The 19145-nt window shown below is 38.8% G+C and overlaps 1 protein-coding gene across 1 annotated transcript in view; it reads left to right on the top strand.

Annotated features, from left to right (window-relative positions):
* Window positions 1-285: 285 nt before the first annotated feature.
* Window positions 286-19145, top strand: part of kaznb (kazrin, periplakin interacting protein b) — an 84208-nt gene continuing 65348 nt past the window's right edge. The window contains exon 1 of the mRNA XM_088005696.1: window positions 286-768. Within this exon, the coding sequence (XP_087861822.1) occupies window positions 576-768 (193 nt within the window). The 5' untranslated portion in view covers window positions 286-575. The remainder of the gene's footprint in view (window positions 769-19145) is intronic.

Raw genomic sequence — 19145 nt, 5'->3', positions numbered from 1 at the left:
GGAAGTGGGGGAAAAGTGGGAGCACATGTGAGAAAGATACAAACGTAGAAACAGAGAAAGTACAGAGAAACAATCAGGACTTTTTCCTCCACTACAGACGCTGCTGCTCACTCATTACAGGCTCTGCAGGGCGTGGGGTTTGCAGCACACGGTGCAGTTGGAGAGTTGCTGCCGGATAGCACATCAGTCCCCCGTCTAAGTCCCCCGCTCCTCCGGCACATGGTACAGTCCATTTAAAAGGCTGCATGTCATCTGGGTGTGCGGGGTCCTCTCAGAGAGCAGCTGCTCGCAGCACATTCTGCACGGCGGGAGCGTTCGCTTTCCCTCCGCCTGCCGCGCTGCAGCTCTTCTCCTCCTCCTCACACACATGCTCTCCAGGTCTTTTATGCAGTAACAGGTCAGGCCGGTGGACAGGAAGGAGCTTGCTCTGCTTTTTATGTGCAAACTAAACACTAAGACAGAAGAAGTGCAGGTGGAGGAGGGAGAGGAGAGGGTGTCAGCTTCGCCCAGAGTAATGCTCCTGCTGACACCATGCTGCTCTGTGTGGATTTGCTCCTCAGGGGAAAATCCTTAAAATGATGGACGACAACAAGCAGCTGGCACAGAGGATCGATGGGGCCATCCAGTCAGCGAGTCAGGAAGTGACCAACCTCCGATCCGAGCTCTCTGCGACCAGCCGCAAACTGGCAGAGCTGGGCGCCAGCAGCCCCCCGGCGCTGGAGAACCACCTCCAGCACAACCACCACGATGACAGCCTCCGCTACAGGGGTGAGTGTCACTTCACAGCGCCGGCAGCTCGCAAACCAGCTCTGTGTGAGTGAGAGCATGAGCGAAGGTGGGGAAATGTTTCCCCCCCACTTTTCCCTCGGTTTTTCCCCTGAAACTCGGCTTTGGGAGCGACGGAGGGAGCGGAGAGGCGGGCGGTCTGTTGTTGTTAGACAGGAGGGGTGAGAGCCGGAGCGGGGGCCGGAGTCGCTCCGTTTGGTTTCCCAGGCAGCAGCTGGGCTCCGCTGGGGCTCCGTGTCCGACTCTTTGCTCAAGTTTTGGCAGCTGCTCCGTGCAGAGAAACTCAGAGAGTGGATGTTTGTGTCTGTTGAGGAGGCTGGCAGCTCCATGGCGATGTCGTTGAGTCGGGAACAGCCAGATGATGTCAGCGAGTTTTAGAGGAAAATGTGAAACTTTTGGTTTCATCCATGCTTAAAACTTTTTCATCCATGAATATTTGTTGTTTTAAATTTAGTGTTTCGAAAGTTTTTTTTTCTAGTTTCTTTTCTGTGTCTGATTTCTTGCTTTGAGTAAAGTTTCCTATTAGTTTTAATAGATATTATCTTTTCAGAACAAAATATAATAAGATTAAAATGATTATTTTGTTCACATCTGGGAAGTTTTATTAACTTTAATATTGTTCAGAGTGCTGTGAGATATTGATGCTAACTTTCAGAAACTCACTGTCATTTCTAATTTCTGTATTAAGGTAGCTTTATACATTGGGCATAACATTATGACCAGGCTTTATGACTCATCCTCCACCAGTGCTCTGGACTTTCTAACACCTTTATTATCAGAAACAGCATTTTCTTCTTTAGCATTTTGAGCCTTAGCAGCCATCTGTTGTTTTCTCTCAATGGTCATTAATTATCTGGTCACCAGTTCTCCTCTCTTCCTTCCCTGCACCACTTTTTAAGAAATACAGGCCACAGGAGATGAGGAACAGCCCACTAGAGCTGCAGTACTCAGCCAAAAATGTCTGCATTTAACACATTATTTATAGGAAATAATATCAACTTGGTGGCCTACATGGATTCTCATCCACTAACAGATTCATTAATGAAAGATAATTGTTGTTTTTCATCTTTTCCTATCAGTGATAATGTCATTCCTCAGTAAAGTGACATCAGAAACAGTGAAGTAATCAGTTTTTCTCTAAGCACTAAGCAGTGACCAAATTACTGAAAGATCGCAGAATTACTTCAGCTACCTTCTCTTCAACATTTCCTTAACTTTAATAAACTTCTCTAAGTTTTTCTCACATTCATACAAGTTAGAAATTTCCATTTATAAAGTAACAATTTGACTCTGTATCATTTAGAGAAGGATTGAGTGCGAGAACGCAGGCAGTCATTGTCGCTAACAGGTATTCTGATAATTTAATGTTTTAATCACTTTTCCTGACTTTTTACTCAAGCATTGAATTATTTACTCTCGGGAGATTTTCAGATCATAATTTTTAATAATCTTGATGTTGAAGTGAAAGACTGATCAGATTCAGATGCACTAAGCTGCAGAGTCAAGAGTCACGTTATTTTATGTTGATGCTGCACTGTAAAACTTTTGAAGGTGGTTTAACTTGAAAACGAAAGTCCACCTGCTGCCTGGAAAATGTAACTTAACTCAACAAGAGTTAATGGTTTAATCTCAGAAATTAAAGTTCATGAAGTTGATTTAACAAGAGACGAGTTTTCTAAACATTGTTTAAGTTCATTAATCTTGAATTGTGAGTTTTAACTTAATGCTGCAATTTAAACCAAATAATTATTTCACAATGTGCAACAAAAATAACTGCTCTCACCTAGTTAAAGACACACATTTCCCTATTATTTTACTCACAATATCAAGTTAAAATAAATACTTATTTTACTTTAGAATAATTTAAATTCTTGTTTCAAGTTGCATAAACAAAATTTCTGATCTGATGATGAATTTCATTAAACATCACAATAAATTCTGCTAAAAACATTTAGTGTGTACAGAACAATATCGTCCAGCTTTAAAATAAACATTTGCCTTAATAATAACAGAGTCAGATCAATGTAACGCACTTCCATCTCAAGAGGCAAAAACAAGCCGCTAAGCATTCTGGGAAATAGTTCCCACTCCTGTCTTTTCTTCAATTTTTTAAGTGCTAACATAAAAACTCAAGTTTATTCAACTGTTGGAGGTTTGACAAAATTAATAAAAAGTTAACACAACTTACTGCTGTAAGTTTATCTTTCACAAACTCACATTCAGGTTCAAAAACTAAAACTCAATAAATTTATTTGACTTAAATAGTAGAAGATAGTAGACCCAACTAAATGCAGCTCAAATGTTTTACAGTGTATGAAGTTAAAGTAAAGTTAGCAAGTTTCATCCAGGACTAAATAAAAGAGCTGAGTGGGTGGATGGTACTTGTCCACCCACTCGGCTTCACTTCCCCGTTGACGCTCCTGGTCTCCAGTGGTCCAGACATTCCCCGCGTTGTCCAAGAAATTAAAGCCTAATGTGCCACCCACGTTTCCACTGCTGGCCAAGCCTCCATGACGTATGAGTGAGGCAGGGAGGGAGAAATTGTAAGTTCAATTCTTGGGACGAGGATCCAGTTGCCAAAACAACTTCCTGCTGGTTTTGAAATGAAGGCGTCAGAATGTGGCACCTATAGCAGAATGACGCTCTGGACACAAGCCAGCAGGTGGAGATTCACATCAACAACTCAAATTTTCAACAAATGTGAATAGTGACTTCATTACAATCACTTGATTCACAAACTTAGTCACATCGTATTATTTACTCAAGCTTTTATTTTGGTTAATATGATTATGTTTCCACTTACAGCTAATGGAAACAAGACGTTCATGATAAAGCATTACATCAAACCAATCAAATGACAGCATGGTCTGTTTAAAAAGTCGTTTTCAAAAGAAATGAGCTTCATCAGAAAGTGTTTTCCAGTTTACTGAGATTGGCCCGGCATTTGGAAATGTTGAGGATGCAGTTCACACCAAGTATCATGGAAAAAATAATAATTCACTGCTGCAATCAGCAGGAAGATAACGCAAAACCATGCCAAGTATTTTTATCTAGATTTTAGTGCAAATATCTTAATACACTTTAAATAAGACCAAACTAACTTACAAGAGACATTTTAGCTTGATATAGGAGCTGGTTTTAAGTCATTAAATATTTATTTTAAAAAAGTTCTACTTGCAGATTTTTTCCACGTATAGGAGCATTCTTGTTACTAGTACTTTTTAAAATCAATATTAAGCTTGAAACAAGCTGCTGTGTCTTGATGAAAAGTAAGTTAGTTGTATCTTATTTCAAGTGAACTAAGATATTGGCACTAAAAACTAGATAAAATACTTTGGGAGGTTCTCCAGATATATATAACTGTAAAAACACAAACTTTGACCAAGTCAAGCTTCTAGTGCTCATAACTTACTACACTTTAAATAAGATACAACTCACTTACAAGTAACGTTTTAGCAAGATATAGGAGCTTGTTTTAAGTCATTAATTCTTTAATATTGATTTTAAAAAGTTCTAGTTCCACTCAGAGATTTTTTATACTCCATGCAAGTTAAATAAATCTTCCAGTGGATGTAATACTTTTTAAAATCAATATTAAACAATTAGTAACTTAAAACATGCTCCTATATCTTGTTGAAAAGTTAGCTGAGCCTTTTTTCAGGTGTATTACTATATAAGACAATAGGCAAAAGTTACATGGCAGAGTTTTGTGTTTAAAGCATTATAAGGTGAATTTGATTGGATGGAAACAGACTGCATGTGTCTGATTGATTTGATCTCATTGTATATTTATTAGGGCTGTTCCGATCAGATTTGTTTTGCTGCTGATTCCAGTACCGATCACCCATGAGGCTGATCACCGATCACTGCCGATCAACTGGAATGGCTGGTAATTTTTCGCTTTAGGTATAAATGATTCTATCGCAAAATGGAAAAATAATCTGGCAATAAATTCACCTAATTTAGACATAATAGACATATTTTAGTACATATCTAATATATATATATTTTTTAGTTACTATAGAACCTTACACTGCAGCTCGAAGACTTGAATAATTTTTCAGGTTATTTGTTTAGCTTTCTGACTGTGATGCTAATCCGGGTCAGAGCTGCTTTACCAGCCGCTCCGAATGTCCATTTTCCTGCATTCGATGTAGCCGAACTCCGTCAAGTGCTTGTTTTTTTAAATATCACATTAGATTCGTTGTGTTGATGCGTTTTGACTGCTTCACCTCCGAGGTAAATTTCCGCCGCAACACGCAAACTTCCCCGTTCTCTCAGAGCGTTAAAGTTCCTCATGACAGGATTTGTTGCTGCGCGTTTGCAGTGTGAAGGAAAGAGGAGACCAGCTGCACACGCAGGCTGCGAATGAGATGCAGGTGATCGGTTTTGGTGATCAGCAACAATACGCTTTTTCCCAGAAATCGGCCGATTATGATCAGTGGCCGATCGATCAGCACACCTCTAATATTCATGTTTACGAGCTGTTTGTTTCTTAAAGTGCTCTGAGATGACAGGATCTGTGTTTGTGTCTGTGATGTCATGCAGTTTTGAACCTTAATGGATGATAAATGATCCAAACCGTCCTCCTAAGAGGAGGAACGATGTTTTCTTTCTTCCTGGCAGATCAAAGTTGGTCTAAATGCTTCCCACCTCTTCAGGTTTGAAATAACTCAGCCGGGTTCAGTTAGCCGCTGTCCGTCAGTCTCTCTCCCTCTGCATCTTGTTGGGAGCTTTGTTAACAGGCGGCCTGACATTCCCACATTCCTGAATGTCAGCCTGGTGATGTCACATTTCCTGTTCCCACAGCCCAGGCCAGCTCTCCCTGTCAGGTGACTGATGAAACCAAACGCAGCCAGACAATCCCCCCGCCTCCTGCTGCAGACGCCTCACCTGGTCTGCATTACGCTGGGCTTGTTTTAAGATCATTCATCACCGTGATGAGCAGGACTGGCAGGAAATTAAACTAGTTTTTGCTCTGCATCTCTGTCCAAACCAGGCTGCCGGTTAGTTTTAATGCTTGGAGCGAACATGAAGCCGTGGTTCTTTACATGCATTAAGTGACTTCCAGCTCAAGTGTTTTTGACTTCACTGTGCAGCTTCAGCAGTAACTAGTTCAACAGTTTTCTTACATTATAGTTTTATGTTGTTGTGACGTTTTGTTTTTTAGATTGTGTTTGTTGGTTTTTATCAGTTAAATGTCATTTATTTATAGCAGTAGCTTTAGTTTGTCATACTGTGGTTAATTTTTAGGTGGAGAATTCAAAAAGTATTATAAATAATACGCAACGGAAGATACAGTTTAAAATAATATATTAGATTATTGTTGCATACAAACGCCTGTCTCCGGCGTTTTCTCACAAATTTAGCAATTTTTGCTGTTGCAGTTTCCGGACAAGTGTAATTTACCACCATGAGGAATCTGGAGTGCCGTAATTTGCTGCTCACATCACTTTGAAAGGGTAATAAATAGATTTATAAACACAAAAACGAAGAAGATCGTATCTGTAATTTCAGTATGTCTTAGTTGGTTTTACAAATACACAATTTTGTTCCTGTTGGTTACAATTTTTCCCATTAATTACTGATTTTATTTATTTCAGTTAACAAAAATGTTTTCTCAGTTTCAGTTTTTATTCTGTCAGTTTTAGTTGACTGTGATAACTTTGCATCCAGCAAGCCTGTTCTTCCTGCCACCGTCGTGCCCCTATGAAAATAAAGGAAATAATCTGTTTGTAGGCGCATGACTTCACGATGGTTTTATTTGTTTTTTTGTAGATTTATTGTCACTTTTTGGAGCATAAATCTCCTTACTAGAGGCTGCTACTTGCAGTGGATGAGTGATGGAGCAGTCCTGCCTTCTTTTATTCAACTTATTGACAGTAATTTATTCATTGCTTCATTTCATTAGTGCCTCTTCCTCTTAATCTGTCACTGATGTCAAGTCCTTGCTTAGGATTCACAAATGACACTAATGTTTACGCTCCTGTTATACACTTCCTCCAACAGGGAGCCGGTTGAAAATGTTGCGTCCTCTAAAATCCACTCGCTTTAACCTTACAAGTCTGTACATTATTAATTCCTGTTAGATTAATGCCGTGCAGTCAGTCAGTAGGACGGAGCTGATCAGGAGAGGCTGCCAATAGTGAGGCATAAGCCTCGCTGACACACAGCCGTGATTACTGAAGGAGACGGCATGAACGCTCTAAAACGGCCCTTACTGCAAGCGATTCACACGTCGCTGGGCATCAGAGCTGCTTATATTCAGGGTACAATACGAGCGTTTGGTTAAAATTTCTTGTAGCGTTTGTAGTTCGTGATGCTCCAGTTAATCAGACAGTGGTAGAAATGAGCCATATTGATTATTGACTTCTTTTCTGTTCAGTAAAAAGCATGAAAACAAGAAAACTCCCACTTTTTACACTTTTCTACATGATCTTTGATGCTTATTTGGGTTTAGTTAAACTCCAGTAAGATTAGAGACATATGCTTTGATGGATGAACAGGGATAATCTTGTAATCTCTTCATTTTCAGAACTAATTCCTCCATCAAAAACGTGCTCTACCTTGTGTGATAAGCTGCTGCTACGCTGTTTCTGCATTTCTTAAAATGTATGTTATGTGGGTCTAAATGTGAAGAAATGAAAGGTTTTATATAAATTATTAAATCCAGTCACATCTGTGAGAGATGTGTTCTGCTTCTGTTGTTTCTCTGTTTGGTATAGTGCATGTTCACCAGGATGAAGAGCGTAGAATGTGAATTGTTTTGCTCTGTAAGGACACAGTTTATTTCTTTTCACCTAAAGCCATCATCTGATTTTAATGAGTTTCTCCCAAATTTAAATGTTTACTGCCTGGATTTATTAGCAATATCATTAAAAAGATTTTACTGTGTTTTAGATGTAGACCAGATGCTGAATTAAGTGAATTAGAATATAGCACAAAATATATATATATAAGAGAGATATTGAACATTTTTGTGGCTAATATTATAAAACAAGTTTCCATCTCCAAGCGTTTAGATTATATTTATTTATGCTGCTGTTGTTTAACAAGACTTTGAAACTAAAATATTACATTTCTGTGCATTCTGCTCCATCATCACTGTATTTTGATCCTGTAAAATCTGAACTCGATGATAAATAAATGCTTCAAATCTTTTTCTTTCTGATGGTTGGATACAAAAAGCAGCAGCTCAGTTGCAATTTAAACTTTATACGACATAATTTAACCCCTTAACTGTCGTGACAACAGCTCTGTTTTAATTTCCCTCAAGGAAAGGTTGACCTTTGACCTCATGTCAGATAAGTGGGGAAAAAAATACTTGGATACAAACATCAGTGGGTGAAAGTTCAGAGCACAGCCTGTGATAATAAAAAACAATATACTTTATTGATCCCCAAGGGGAAATTGATTATCTGTTTACAGGCTATGCCATCCGAAGTGTAAAATATTAGAATATCACCGTAAATAAAATAAAATAAAAATATATATGCATAGCTGTGAGTAATTTAAAATACTAAATATAAAATACTAATAAATAATAAAATAATAACAAGCAAGCACTTTGAAATATGTTAAATATTCACTGAATTAATCAAACTCACTCTTATAATATATAAGATATGATAAACTAATCTTCATCTGTGCAGACAGAGGGTCTGCATAGCGTAAGGTGAAGTAAAGTAAAACGCCATTTTTAGAGCTTTGCTTCATTATTTTAGTTTCATTTGCATAAATTCTGCAGTCGTGGTTCAAATATCTCCTTAATATTGTGTGTCACATCTGCAACACATATTCTACTGCATTTATTTAATATGTTTAAAAAAAAGTATAGTATAGTATCCCTCGCTGCAGTGATCAGGTTAAATTATTCATTATTATTTTACTCTGCCATAAAAACTCAAGGTTGCTATAGAGCAGTATTATGAGGGCTATTTTATATTTAAATCTATTTAAACCTCTAAATAGGTTTGAATATGTTAGACATTCATCTGGAGCGCTACAGAAACAAAATATTCAGTTCAGACCTGGAAGAAAATGAGAATCGATATCAATCCAGTTAAAGCCTGATTGGCGCATCTCTGATCCGAATGACTGATCATTTATTTTTGACCGTATTGTAACATCAGAGTGTTTCAGAGACGGAGCGAAACTTGTCAGGCTAAATAAAATAAGAAAAACTTTTTAAACCAGAGCTTTAGCATTGTCAAACAGAAACTTCACAATGTCACCCTCTCTGTATTCCCTAGAGACACAAATGTAAAGGATTTTAAACTAACTTTATTATAATCAGATTCATGAGAGGCTTTACTTTAAAAAAAGAAACCATCTCCAATTTAAAATCACAAGAAAGCTTTAGAATTAAAAAGCTACTTTAACCTCTCTTCTGTCATTGAAACGCAGCAAAATACAGTCATCCTGCACCGCATGGCGGAGGGTACCGCCGATGAAACCTTAAGAGACTGCACAAAGGCTTGCTGCTAGGCACAGATAGTCATTAAGTATTTCTCTAAAAAAACCCAGTAATTATCTTTTCTCTGTACAAGAGGAGCTGCAGTGGCTCTAATGCTCTCCTCTGCAGAGTAATTGTAGAAAAGAATCCTCTCCCCATCTGGCCTGTGTTTGTCAGAGGCCCACTACTCTCATTACGCCATTGTGCACATGTACAGGGTTGGGAACATATTGCCAAACTGCAGGGCCAATATCCCATTCACTCTGCTTCTTTCTCTTTAACGCTCCCCAGAGACCGCCCGTCTTCCTGTTCTCTGTCCACATGCAGAGCAAGTCTGCTGGCCGTACCTCGAATCCCCCGCCTCCGGGCTGCCTCGGCCACGCCCCGTCTGAGGTCAGCGGTGTGTGGGACAGTGTGTCCAAACAATAGCCAGAGAGAGCCGGCCCCTCTCACCCCCAGTCTGTCTGCCGCTCTCCTCCTCTCCCATTAAACTCCCTCCAGTATAAAGGACCAGTAGAAGCAGAGCCGGGTCTCCAGTAGCAGGTAGAAATCCTGTCCTTGGTGGGTGTCGGGATTCTGGCTTTGTTGTGTGCACGTTGTTACAATAATACTGGTAAAATCAAATTGTCCGGGAAAATAAAGGGATAAAAAGGATTTTATGGAGATATGCTAAATTTTTTTGGCATTTCACGCATGCAGCGAAATTCAAGTTGTAAAGGTGAAAGCAAACATGGCTGAACCGCCAGAAGAGTAAAGAATAAACTGTTAGTTTATAAATCGCTGAACGGTTTAGCACCATGATACATTAAAGATCTGCTGTTGTTGCATCAGCCTTCCAGAAAACTCAGGTCTCCTGGTTCTGCTTTGCATCCACAGAACCAGAACCAAACATGAATCTGGAACAAACTTCCAGAAAGCTGCAAAACAGCCGAAACACTGGTTTCCGTTACATCCAGACTAAAAACCCGCCTGGTTAGAGTTGCTTTTGAAACATAATAGATGAAACATTTTGATGGGTAACGACAACACTGACAAAATGTAATGTTTCAATTGTTGACTGTGTGACAAAGCAAATATTTGCCACATTTCTTAGGTTTTTATTTATTAAAAAATTGAAAACCACATTTCGATTTCATTCTACTTAAAATAAAAATTAGTTGTCAAGAAAAATATTAAAGCAACCAAAAAACTTAAGTCAATCAAAAATCTTTACTGCAGTGTCTGAATTAGTTTGTTTTTCTTCCCTCTGATCATATGAAGACAACTCATCATATTGTTTTGATATCAGCAAAGTGAAGCGTAATCCCTGACGGTTTTCTCTTCTTGAGTCGATAATGAGCTTCAGGTTGGTAATGAACTCCATGAATAATGGCTCTGCGGTCACTTGTTTTGATTTGTATTGGAATCCAGTCTTCATTAATGAACTGGGAGAGCTGCACAGCCTGCCAGTGGGAACTCAAGCCTGGTGGACTCTTGCTTGACCAAAAGTTTCCATTTCTGAGTTTAGTTGCTCCGACAGCAGGGAGGACAGCTGAGCAGCACGTATCCACTTTCGTGTCCTTACAGGGCCAAAAGCAAGCCAGCTTGTTTCGTCTCAATTGCTCTGAAATCGTTCCAGGTTCCTCGTTCTCACCGGAAAGACTCTGATTTCAGGTTGCAGCTCTCAGAAAAGGTCAGAGGTTAAAGATAACAGCTGACCTCTTCGTGGCAGGGTTACAAGAAGGAAGAGCTCAGATTGTGTCATTTTAGGTGGCATCAAGCTGTTGTCCTCCTATGAAGAAAAAAAACAAGACAGAGAGTGATGCAGTTAGCAGTTTCTGCTAAGATGCCATTTCACCAGACAGTAGCAGAGCTTTCATTACCAACGTGGTAAAAATGCTGCTAATGTCAAAGAAAAAAAACAAAACAATTTGCAGTGTTTTATAAGCCAGTCAGTAAGGTTGTATCAACCTTCCAAACCAGGATCAGGTCTTTTGGTTCTGGTCTGCTTTGCATCCCAGAACCAAACATGGAGAAGCAGCAACAAACTTTCAGAAAACTGCAAAACAGACGAAACACTGAGTTCCTTTACATCAAGCCTAAAAACCACATGTTTGATGTGTGCTGATGAGTTTGATGACGACGCTTTAGAAAATGTAACGTTTGTCCAAACAGCGTCTTTATCACTTTTTATTTTTGTGTTTTTATGATGTGAAGCCCTGAAATGTGATATACAAATATATTTGATTAAATAAGAAACACAGCTAAAATCACAAGCGAATAAGTTTGTTCATGTAATAAGTCATTAATATCAATGCCGCAGCATCATCTTCCTACCACTTCCTGTTGTCTTCTCTTCGTCTTTTCCTCCAGCAGTAACTTCTGATTGTTGATCACATGACTTGTGATGTGAAAAAAGTATTTCCATTGCAGTTTTGTGAAATGCATCTAATTCAATAAGGCTGAAAAACCACCTCATCATTGTGAAAACACTTTTTTTTAATCAAAAACATAATGTTTTTTTTATTTATTTCTGTTTCCATTAAGCATTTATTTTTGTAATTTCAGTTTGCAGTTGTATGGTCAATAGAAACGCAGCTGTAGTGTGGATCTTTAGCAGACTTTCCTCAGGAGGAAAATTGTCCAGTCAATCTTTATTTGACCTCACTGAGCTGAAAGTTGCTCAGTGAGTCATTTCTAGAACGCTAACCATGACACAAAGCATCAAATTGCTTTGGGATAATAGCTTTCCTGTCAGTGAGACTGATGTATCTCTATATGCTAATTACATCCATGAAAGCCTGTCTTTTCCACTGGCACAGAGCAGTTTTTGGTTCCCAGATGAGTTTTTGACGAGAAATGATTTCCTTAAATGGAGGCTTCCAGTTTTAGTTTATGACTCGAGTTAAGTGCACATCATGACAGCTGCTTTAATTGTCAGGGGATTTGGAATGACAGACAACGAATAGTGAAGATATTTTTGTCTGAAGAGAGAAGTAAAAGTTACTGATGTCACTGAATGGGCCTGGAGGTCGAGTAAACCAAAGGTCAAGGTCAAGTGACGTGTTTTATAAGCCAGTCAGTCTCACAACCCAAAGAAAGTTCATCTGTCTCTTGTATAAAGATAAATCAGAAGAATAAATTCTTTATTGTAGCATGAAGTTTAAAATGTATTTAGGATAATTACACTTTAGATCATGAGAAAAATATGGAAGCTAGTGTCATAATTAGGATATGCTTTCTGATGCTGCATTTTTGTCAACACCTTTTAAAATTAACAAAAATAATTCACAGAATACTAGAAGATTGAGAGCCAGGTACAAAACTGCAAGAGTTTAAAATATTTCAGTAAGCACACATTTCTTTATTGTAATTTTTTGTTATTGTTTTTATTTAGTTTTATGATCTTATTCATCAGCTGCAAGTGGAAAATCACATTAATAGTCAGAAATAAAGGCTTGAAAACATGTAGCTGAAGCATATGATGCGGCGGTATCTGACGTTTTTGCCCTGGCAAATTTAAACTACTGATGAGCCACGAAAATCCATTGAATCAAAATGCAATTCTTCTTTTTTTTTAGTTTAGTGCACCTGCTAAACAATAAACACCATTTCTATGAAATCTGTGTTTCATTAAAGACTCAAAACCTAAAAGAGCTTCAGATTGTTTAAATATTAAAAGAAAAACAGACCATTTCTAAATTTTTCTGGGGTTGTCAATTGTTTTCTGTTGACCAAATTTTTGACATTCTTGACGTCTGGTCAGGGCCTGATCAAAATCATTTCAGGGGCCAGTAATGGCCTCCAGGCCACACTTTAGACACCCCTAATGTAATGCATTTCACAGCTGTGAATAGAGTTACTGAAATAAATGAACATTAAATGATATTTTAATATGTTGAAATGACTGTTTAATCAAAAATTAAATCTATTTCTAGGCAAACTTTGATCTACTCTCCAAGATCTGCTGATTAGGGCTAAAATAAACTAAAGCAAATATAAAAACAAAGAAACCAATTAATGTGGTTAAACACATTTAATTCATGATTTACCAAGGATTTATTCTCACAGGTTGGTTTGGTTCACTTTTGACCTTTAAACTGCTATTTGTATTGGCTCAAGTTCTCTGTGTTTGATGTGAAAATTAAATTCTTAAACGTGTGACTAAAAAGCAAAAACAGAACAAACAGTTGAGAAATACTACGGTTTATTGGATGAAAAAAGAAAATGGAGATGTCAAAGGTTCAGATCTAACTGGTCTGAGAGCAAAGATCAGAATAAAGAGAGAAAACCGCTTTACTTTGATCAGAGATTAAAGGTTTGCATCTTTTAAAAAGGAGTTTCGGAGGTTATCACTAGTAATAGCAACCTGTTGAAAATACATGTTAGGAGCAGTGAAGCCAGCAGGAAGTCAGATGATTTGACCCACTTAAACAAAACCTCAAAATGGAATCGCTCCAATCAGTGTGATGAAATAATTAATAGTCTGCAATTTTCAGTCTGCTAAGTTTCCAAACTCAGAGTTCAAACAGGCAATCATTCCACTGAATAAAAAGACAGACTTATTCTTAAATATCTAAACAATTACTTAACAGTTTGTTCACTGCAAAAACACAAAATCTGACCAAGTATTTGTCTAGTTTCTAGTGCAAATATCTTAATACACTTAGACAAAATGAACTTACAACTAGATGTTACAGCAAGATATAATAGGTTGATTTAAGTTAATAGTTCTTAAAAAGTTCTAGTTAAGCTGGCAGATTTGTTTTTCTTATAACATGGGACGTGTTATTTACATACAGATCATACATACAGGAAGCTGTTATTTCTCTCCTTTGAGCGAGCCTGTAATTTTGTTGTAATTTTTTTGCACTAACTATGACGATAAATGGTAATAAAACTGCTCAAATCTTACATGCAAAGTAATTAAATTGCACTTTATCATTTGAAAACTTTAATCTGACACCTGTTTGGACCAGCCGACTCATAAAACATGATAACAGGGTCCCTGATTGGTGGATGCTCTTAGTTGAAGTTATAAAGTTGCATTTCCTTAAACAAGACTGTAATTTATTTTAAAAGAAGCAACAAAATGACCCAAACTGTAAAAGTTCAAACAATTTCAGAGCAAATTAGCTATCAAAGACATAAAAACATGTATAATTTGAAGAACCTGGGAGGCCTTGAATAAGAGCTTATTTTGCTTCGACCTGCAATCCAGCAAGGACATTTTAAAGAGTCCCGGAAAAACACAGAGATTGTAGATGAAAAGGTCAAATCTGATGAACGTTACCTCTGAGTCACCACTTTCTGCAAAGGATCAGGCAGCAGCTCCAAAAGGAAGAAATGAGCCGAATCAAAGGATTTAACTCCAGCCGGGCTGATTGAGAGGTCTGCTGGATGTACAGGTATCTCAGTGACGCCTCGCACAGCAGACTGGAATGTGTGCAGGGTGTTCCTCATGTCTCCATTAATTACACTCGTTTAGGGGGGAAGAGATTTGCTGTACAGGGGTTAGCGTGATTCTCCCAAGAGGAGCTTTTCAGAGCCACTGTTTGAATGCAGCTATCTCTTCTTCACAACAGGAGACGCAGATAATGATCACATTTCTTCTGCCATGCCGCCATTCATCACATCTAACGCGTTGTTTTCACCTGAAGTCATCCAAATCCCTGTCGAGTCCAAACTTCTGCTCTCAGAAAGAGACGAGCAGACAGACAGCGAACCAGACACATCCTGGTTGCCTTCACAACAGTCTTGGCTGATCCTATTAAAATGCCTCATTGCTTTAACAGCAGAGACTTTTTATCGCCGCTGTATATTGTTGCCGCGGTTGCAGTGTAAATCCGTTCCCCCCAAGGAGAAAAAGGATGAGGAGTGGAGGAAAATAAGTTTTGAGGAAGCGCAGGGCTCCCTCTCTGTATACAGAGGATGCAAAGCGTGACATTCCCGCAGAGCTGACGATAAGCAGAAGACTCCTCTGCTTTTCTAAATCATCGGCTTCACGCTGGCCTCCGACAAGACTGATTGGCAGAAAACACGCAAAACATTGTCAGGATGCTGTACCCATATTATACATCCACAATCCATAAATGGCAACAATGTCCAAGTTCAATACAGAGAGTCAAATCTCTTGGTGCAGGAGGATGCTATTCAATTATGTTGTTTATGTCATAACCAGTTGTTTATTTATTCTGCTTTTGTACGATAATGATGTGAAACTCCATTAGGATTAGAGTGTTGATGAAGCATCAGAAAATCGATAATAGCTTAGCTTGGTTTGAATCTTAAAAATATTACCTCTATATTACATCTATTTATAATTTATTTTGTAGCTTTTTCAATAGAAACAAAACAAACTAATTATCCTTTATGACAATTGAGGTGTTTTCACACCTCAGGTGTTTAGTCCCTTTAAGACGAACTAAGGTTCATGTCCTTCTTTGCTTGTATAGATTTGAACACCAGGTCACTGTTCATATACGCAGTTAATACATAGTTCATGTGACATCACACTTCCGGGAGCTTTGTAGCTGACAGCCATCTTGGTAGGCATTCATAACCAACTGTCATGACATTTGCCATGGAGTTGTTATGACAACAATGAACAAACCACAAGCTGTGGACTAGCTCATTTCTTCTTCCTATCTAACTTACAATATAAATACATTACAACTGTTACATAATTAACATTTTAAGTACTCTTCCCATCTCTGTGTTAATACCATGGGCGTAGGTTTGGGTAGGGACGGTAGGGACATGTCCCGACCAATATTCACGGGATATGAAAAAGTCCCGACCAATTTTTGCCATATTGGCTCAAAGAACGTGGATCTACGATCTTTGATTAGCAGCAACAGGCGGTGCGCGGAACGGAAGCTTCTTAGTTTGACATTTATTATGAGCCTCCGAGACCGTGTCGGAACGGTGCTGTCGGGGGGGTGGGGGGAGGGGGAGTCAGTTGCTGTCGGGGGGGTGGGGGGAGGGGGAGTCAGTTGCTGTCGGGGGGGTGGGGGAGTCAGTTGAATCGTCGGACGTTCTTTGATTAGCTGCAAAAGGCGGCGGCTAGCTGGGCACACGCGTCTCCTTCTGAGTCTCCGAGACCATGTCGCCACCAAAAAAGAAAAGGACAGACAGAAGTTATTTCGCTACGTCGGCTGTAAGTACAGTGAGTGGACCCATAAGTTAGATATCTATCACGCAACGCATTTGTTGTAAAGTCCGGTGTTCAGTAAGGTCAGCACTGAATGTGAGGTAGAATAGGTCTGTTAATTATGTAATATTTTTTCACATAGGATGCTCAGACAGCAGAGCAAGGGGCAGAGCAGAACGATGGAGAGGTGGCTGGAGCTTCAGGGCTCCAGGTGAGGTGTTAGTTCTCAGATATGAAATATACTGTGAAATTATCTCAGTAAATATGGCATTTGAAGTGTTAGTCTTAAATTAAGTTAAGCTAGTGTGAATACAAACCAGGTTACGCTTTGTTTGCTCTATAGGAGGCAGTCAGTGTGAGTGCCAGTGACCAGGGAGTATCCAGAGGATATTTCTTTTGATCTTACTTGTAACGTTTGCTGAATTTTGTAAAGGAAAAAGTAAAGTGTTCTTGAACTGATCTGCTGAGTATGACTGTATCTGGTTGTATACACAAGATGTATGATATGGTTATGGTTGGGGGGAGGGGTTATTAAGCCAATGTGGTTTCCCCCCCCTTCTCAAAAATGTTCGGTGCTCTTCGGCATTTCACTGTGCTGCCGGCGGGGGGGGGTGTCAAGGTCCCCACCAAAACTTAGACCAAACCTACGCCCTTGGTTAATACCAAGATAAATATCAGTGATATTTACTGCAGTACGTACTGCCAAACCATTGAAATTAGCTTAGCTAATGTAGTAGCTTTTAGCTGCAAGCTAAGACAAACATGGCCTACGTGTTAGTACTTACTTTGCCAGTCACCAGAACCGTGTCGTTCACGTGAAGAGTTCAAACGTCCTCTACAAAACATCGATCCAGAGGCGTCTATGGATTTCAGGTCATGAAGCTCCTCCATGGTTTCACACTTCTTCGTGTTCACTAGTCGGAGATTGAACGCAGCTTGTTCACTTCATCTGACATTTTTTCATTCTCCGTCTCATATGGGTTGATCCCGACAGCAGCCATTTTGTTGATGTATAGTTCTCTTGCACATTGGTCAAAAGTGTCAATATATTTCCTTTTTGTTGGTCTCAAAGCTGTGGTTCATCTATGGTTAGTGCTGCACTCCCCTACCAAGATGGCGGATCACTTCCGGTTCAGACTTGTGGGAACTATAAATTTTCTTCCCACTGTTGACATCTTTGTGACTTTTTTGCAACATTTTGCGACTTTTGAGCTATAAAAAAAAATTGATATCAACCAAAATCAGAATCGGCAGCTCAAGCTTTTTAAGGATTGGTGATTGGCTTAAAAACTGTAGTGGGTGCACTTCTAGTTGATGGCAATGTCACATGCTATTGTTATTTCAGTAGTTTTTACTGAAAGTTTAGATTTTGGAAGAAAATTTCAAAAAGGTAGAGAAAAAAATTCTGTTAAAGAAAAGTCAGGGCTGATGTTTGCAGTAATAGAGCGGGTTCTCCAGGGTTTGGTATCCGACCCTCGGACCTTTGCTACATATCTGTCCCTTGTCTTGCTGCTCATCTAATGCCTGATTGCTTTTGGCCTCTAGTGCAACCACACAAAAACCCTGGAGGAGTCTAACTGAAGCTTTAAATCACATCATGGTCACTTTTAAGTCAAACTTTAATGATATTAGCAGAAGAGTTAAGTTTGTTTAAAGTTGGACTGACTAGTTTTGTGTTTATTTTGTTTTTGCTTGTGTGTGTACATCAAGAAAGGGACCTTTTCATGCCAAAGCTTTTTATTGTTTAATAAAAGGCCCAGAGAGAGACATGAAAGAATGAAAAACTTAACCATCAAAGTCTGCGTTTACTACAGAATAATTGTGTTTTACCTGCTGTTGGTTCTTCACGCTGTTGCAGAGGAGAACAGATGGCTCACACTGCCACATACCTCTCTGTTTACTTTCTGATGGGCATTCCTCTGAGCACCTCTGCTTCCAATTAGTCTGAATAAATAGATCCAGTCTTCATTCTCATCATTTGGAAGAACATGAAGTTCACAAACAAGATTACGCACTCCTGATGAAGCACTGCTTGAAAGCTTGGGAGAACTTTATGCTGCTTTGTTTTAGCAATCTATTCTATCAGCCTGCCTATATTTTAGGAATATTAAAGGGAGAATACAATGCGAATATTTAATGAAGCATTTCTGTTGTATTTTCAGACCCCTGAAAGCCTATGTACTCGCCCCATCCTATTAAATATTTGTTGTTTGCAGCCTGGAGGCGTTAGTGTTAAACCATTTCTCTCTGTTTCCTCCTGGTGAGGAGCTCCATACACTAATATTTATCTTGTTCCCAATTACTGCATAAAGCATTCACAGCCATATATACAAACGTTTCATAGCTAAAATGTCTCTGTATATCCACTCCAGAGTATTGTCTGCAGTAAGTTTTGCCTCTAACCATAAGAGCATCTGGATCCCCAAAGCATATTTTTCTCCAGGCTTCTGGTCTTTTTAGATGCTTTTTTGTGACTTCCTATTTTAGTGGAGCCAGTTCAAAATATCATCTTTATCACAAGCCTCTCTTAGCTAGAAAGCAGGCAGATCAATGGTTGGAGTAATTGCTTTCTTTATGTAAGAAGCATCTGCTTTCAGCAGCAATTTTCCACATAAAATGATCTGATTAGAAACACATGCTAATATCCTCTCTGGCAATTAATTACATTCATTTTCATACTTAATGATTAGAGTAGATCGGCATTTTCAAAAAATAACTACAAATCTATTTTAACAGACGGAATAATTTTCTGAGAATTATAATGAATGTGTG

Source organism: Poecilia mexicana, unplaced genomic scaffold (assembly GCF_051168715.1).
Source record: "Poecilia mexicana isolate PSO_F unplaced genomic scaffold, ASM5116871v1 scaffold_5, whole genome shotgun sequence".
NCBI lineage: Eukaryota > Metazoa > Chordata > Actinopteri > Cyprinodontiformes > Poeciliidae > Poecilia > Poecilia mexicana.
The sequence above is the reverse complement of the archived record's forward strand: the minus strand, read 5'-3'. Positions and strand labels throughout refer to the sequence as shown.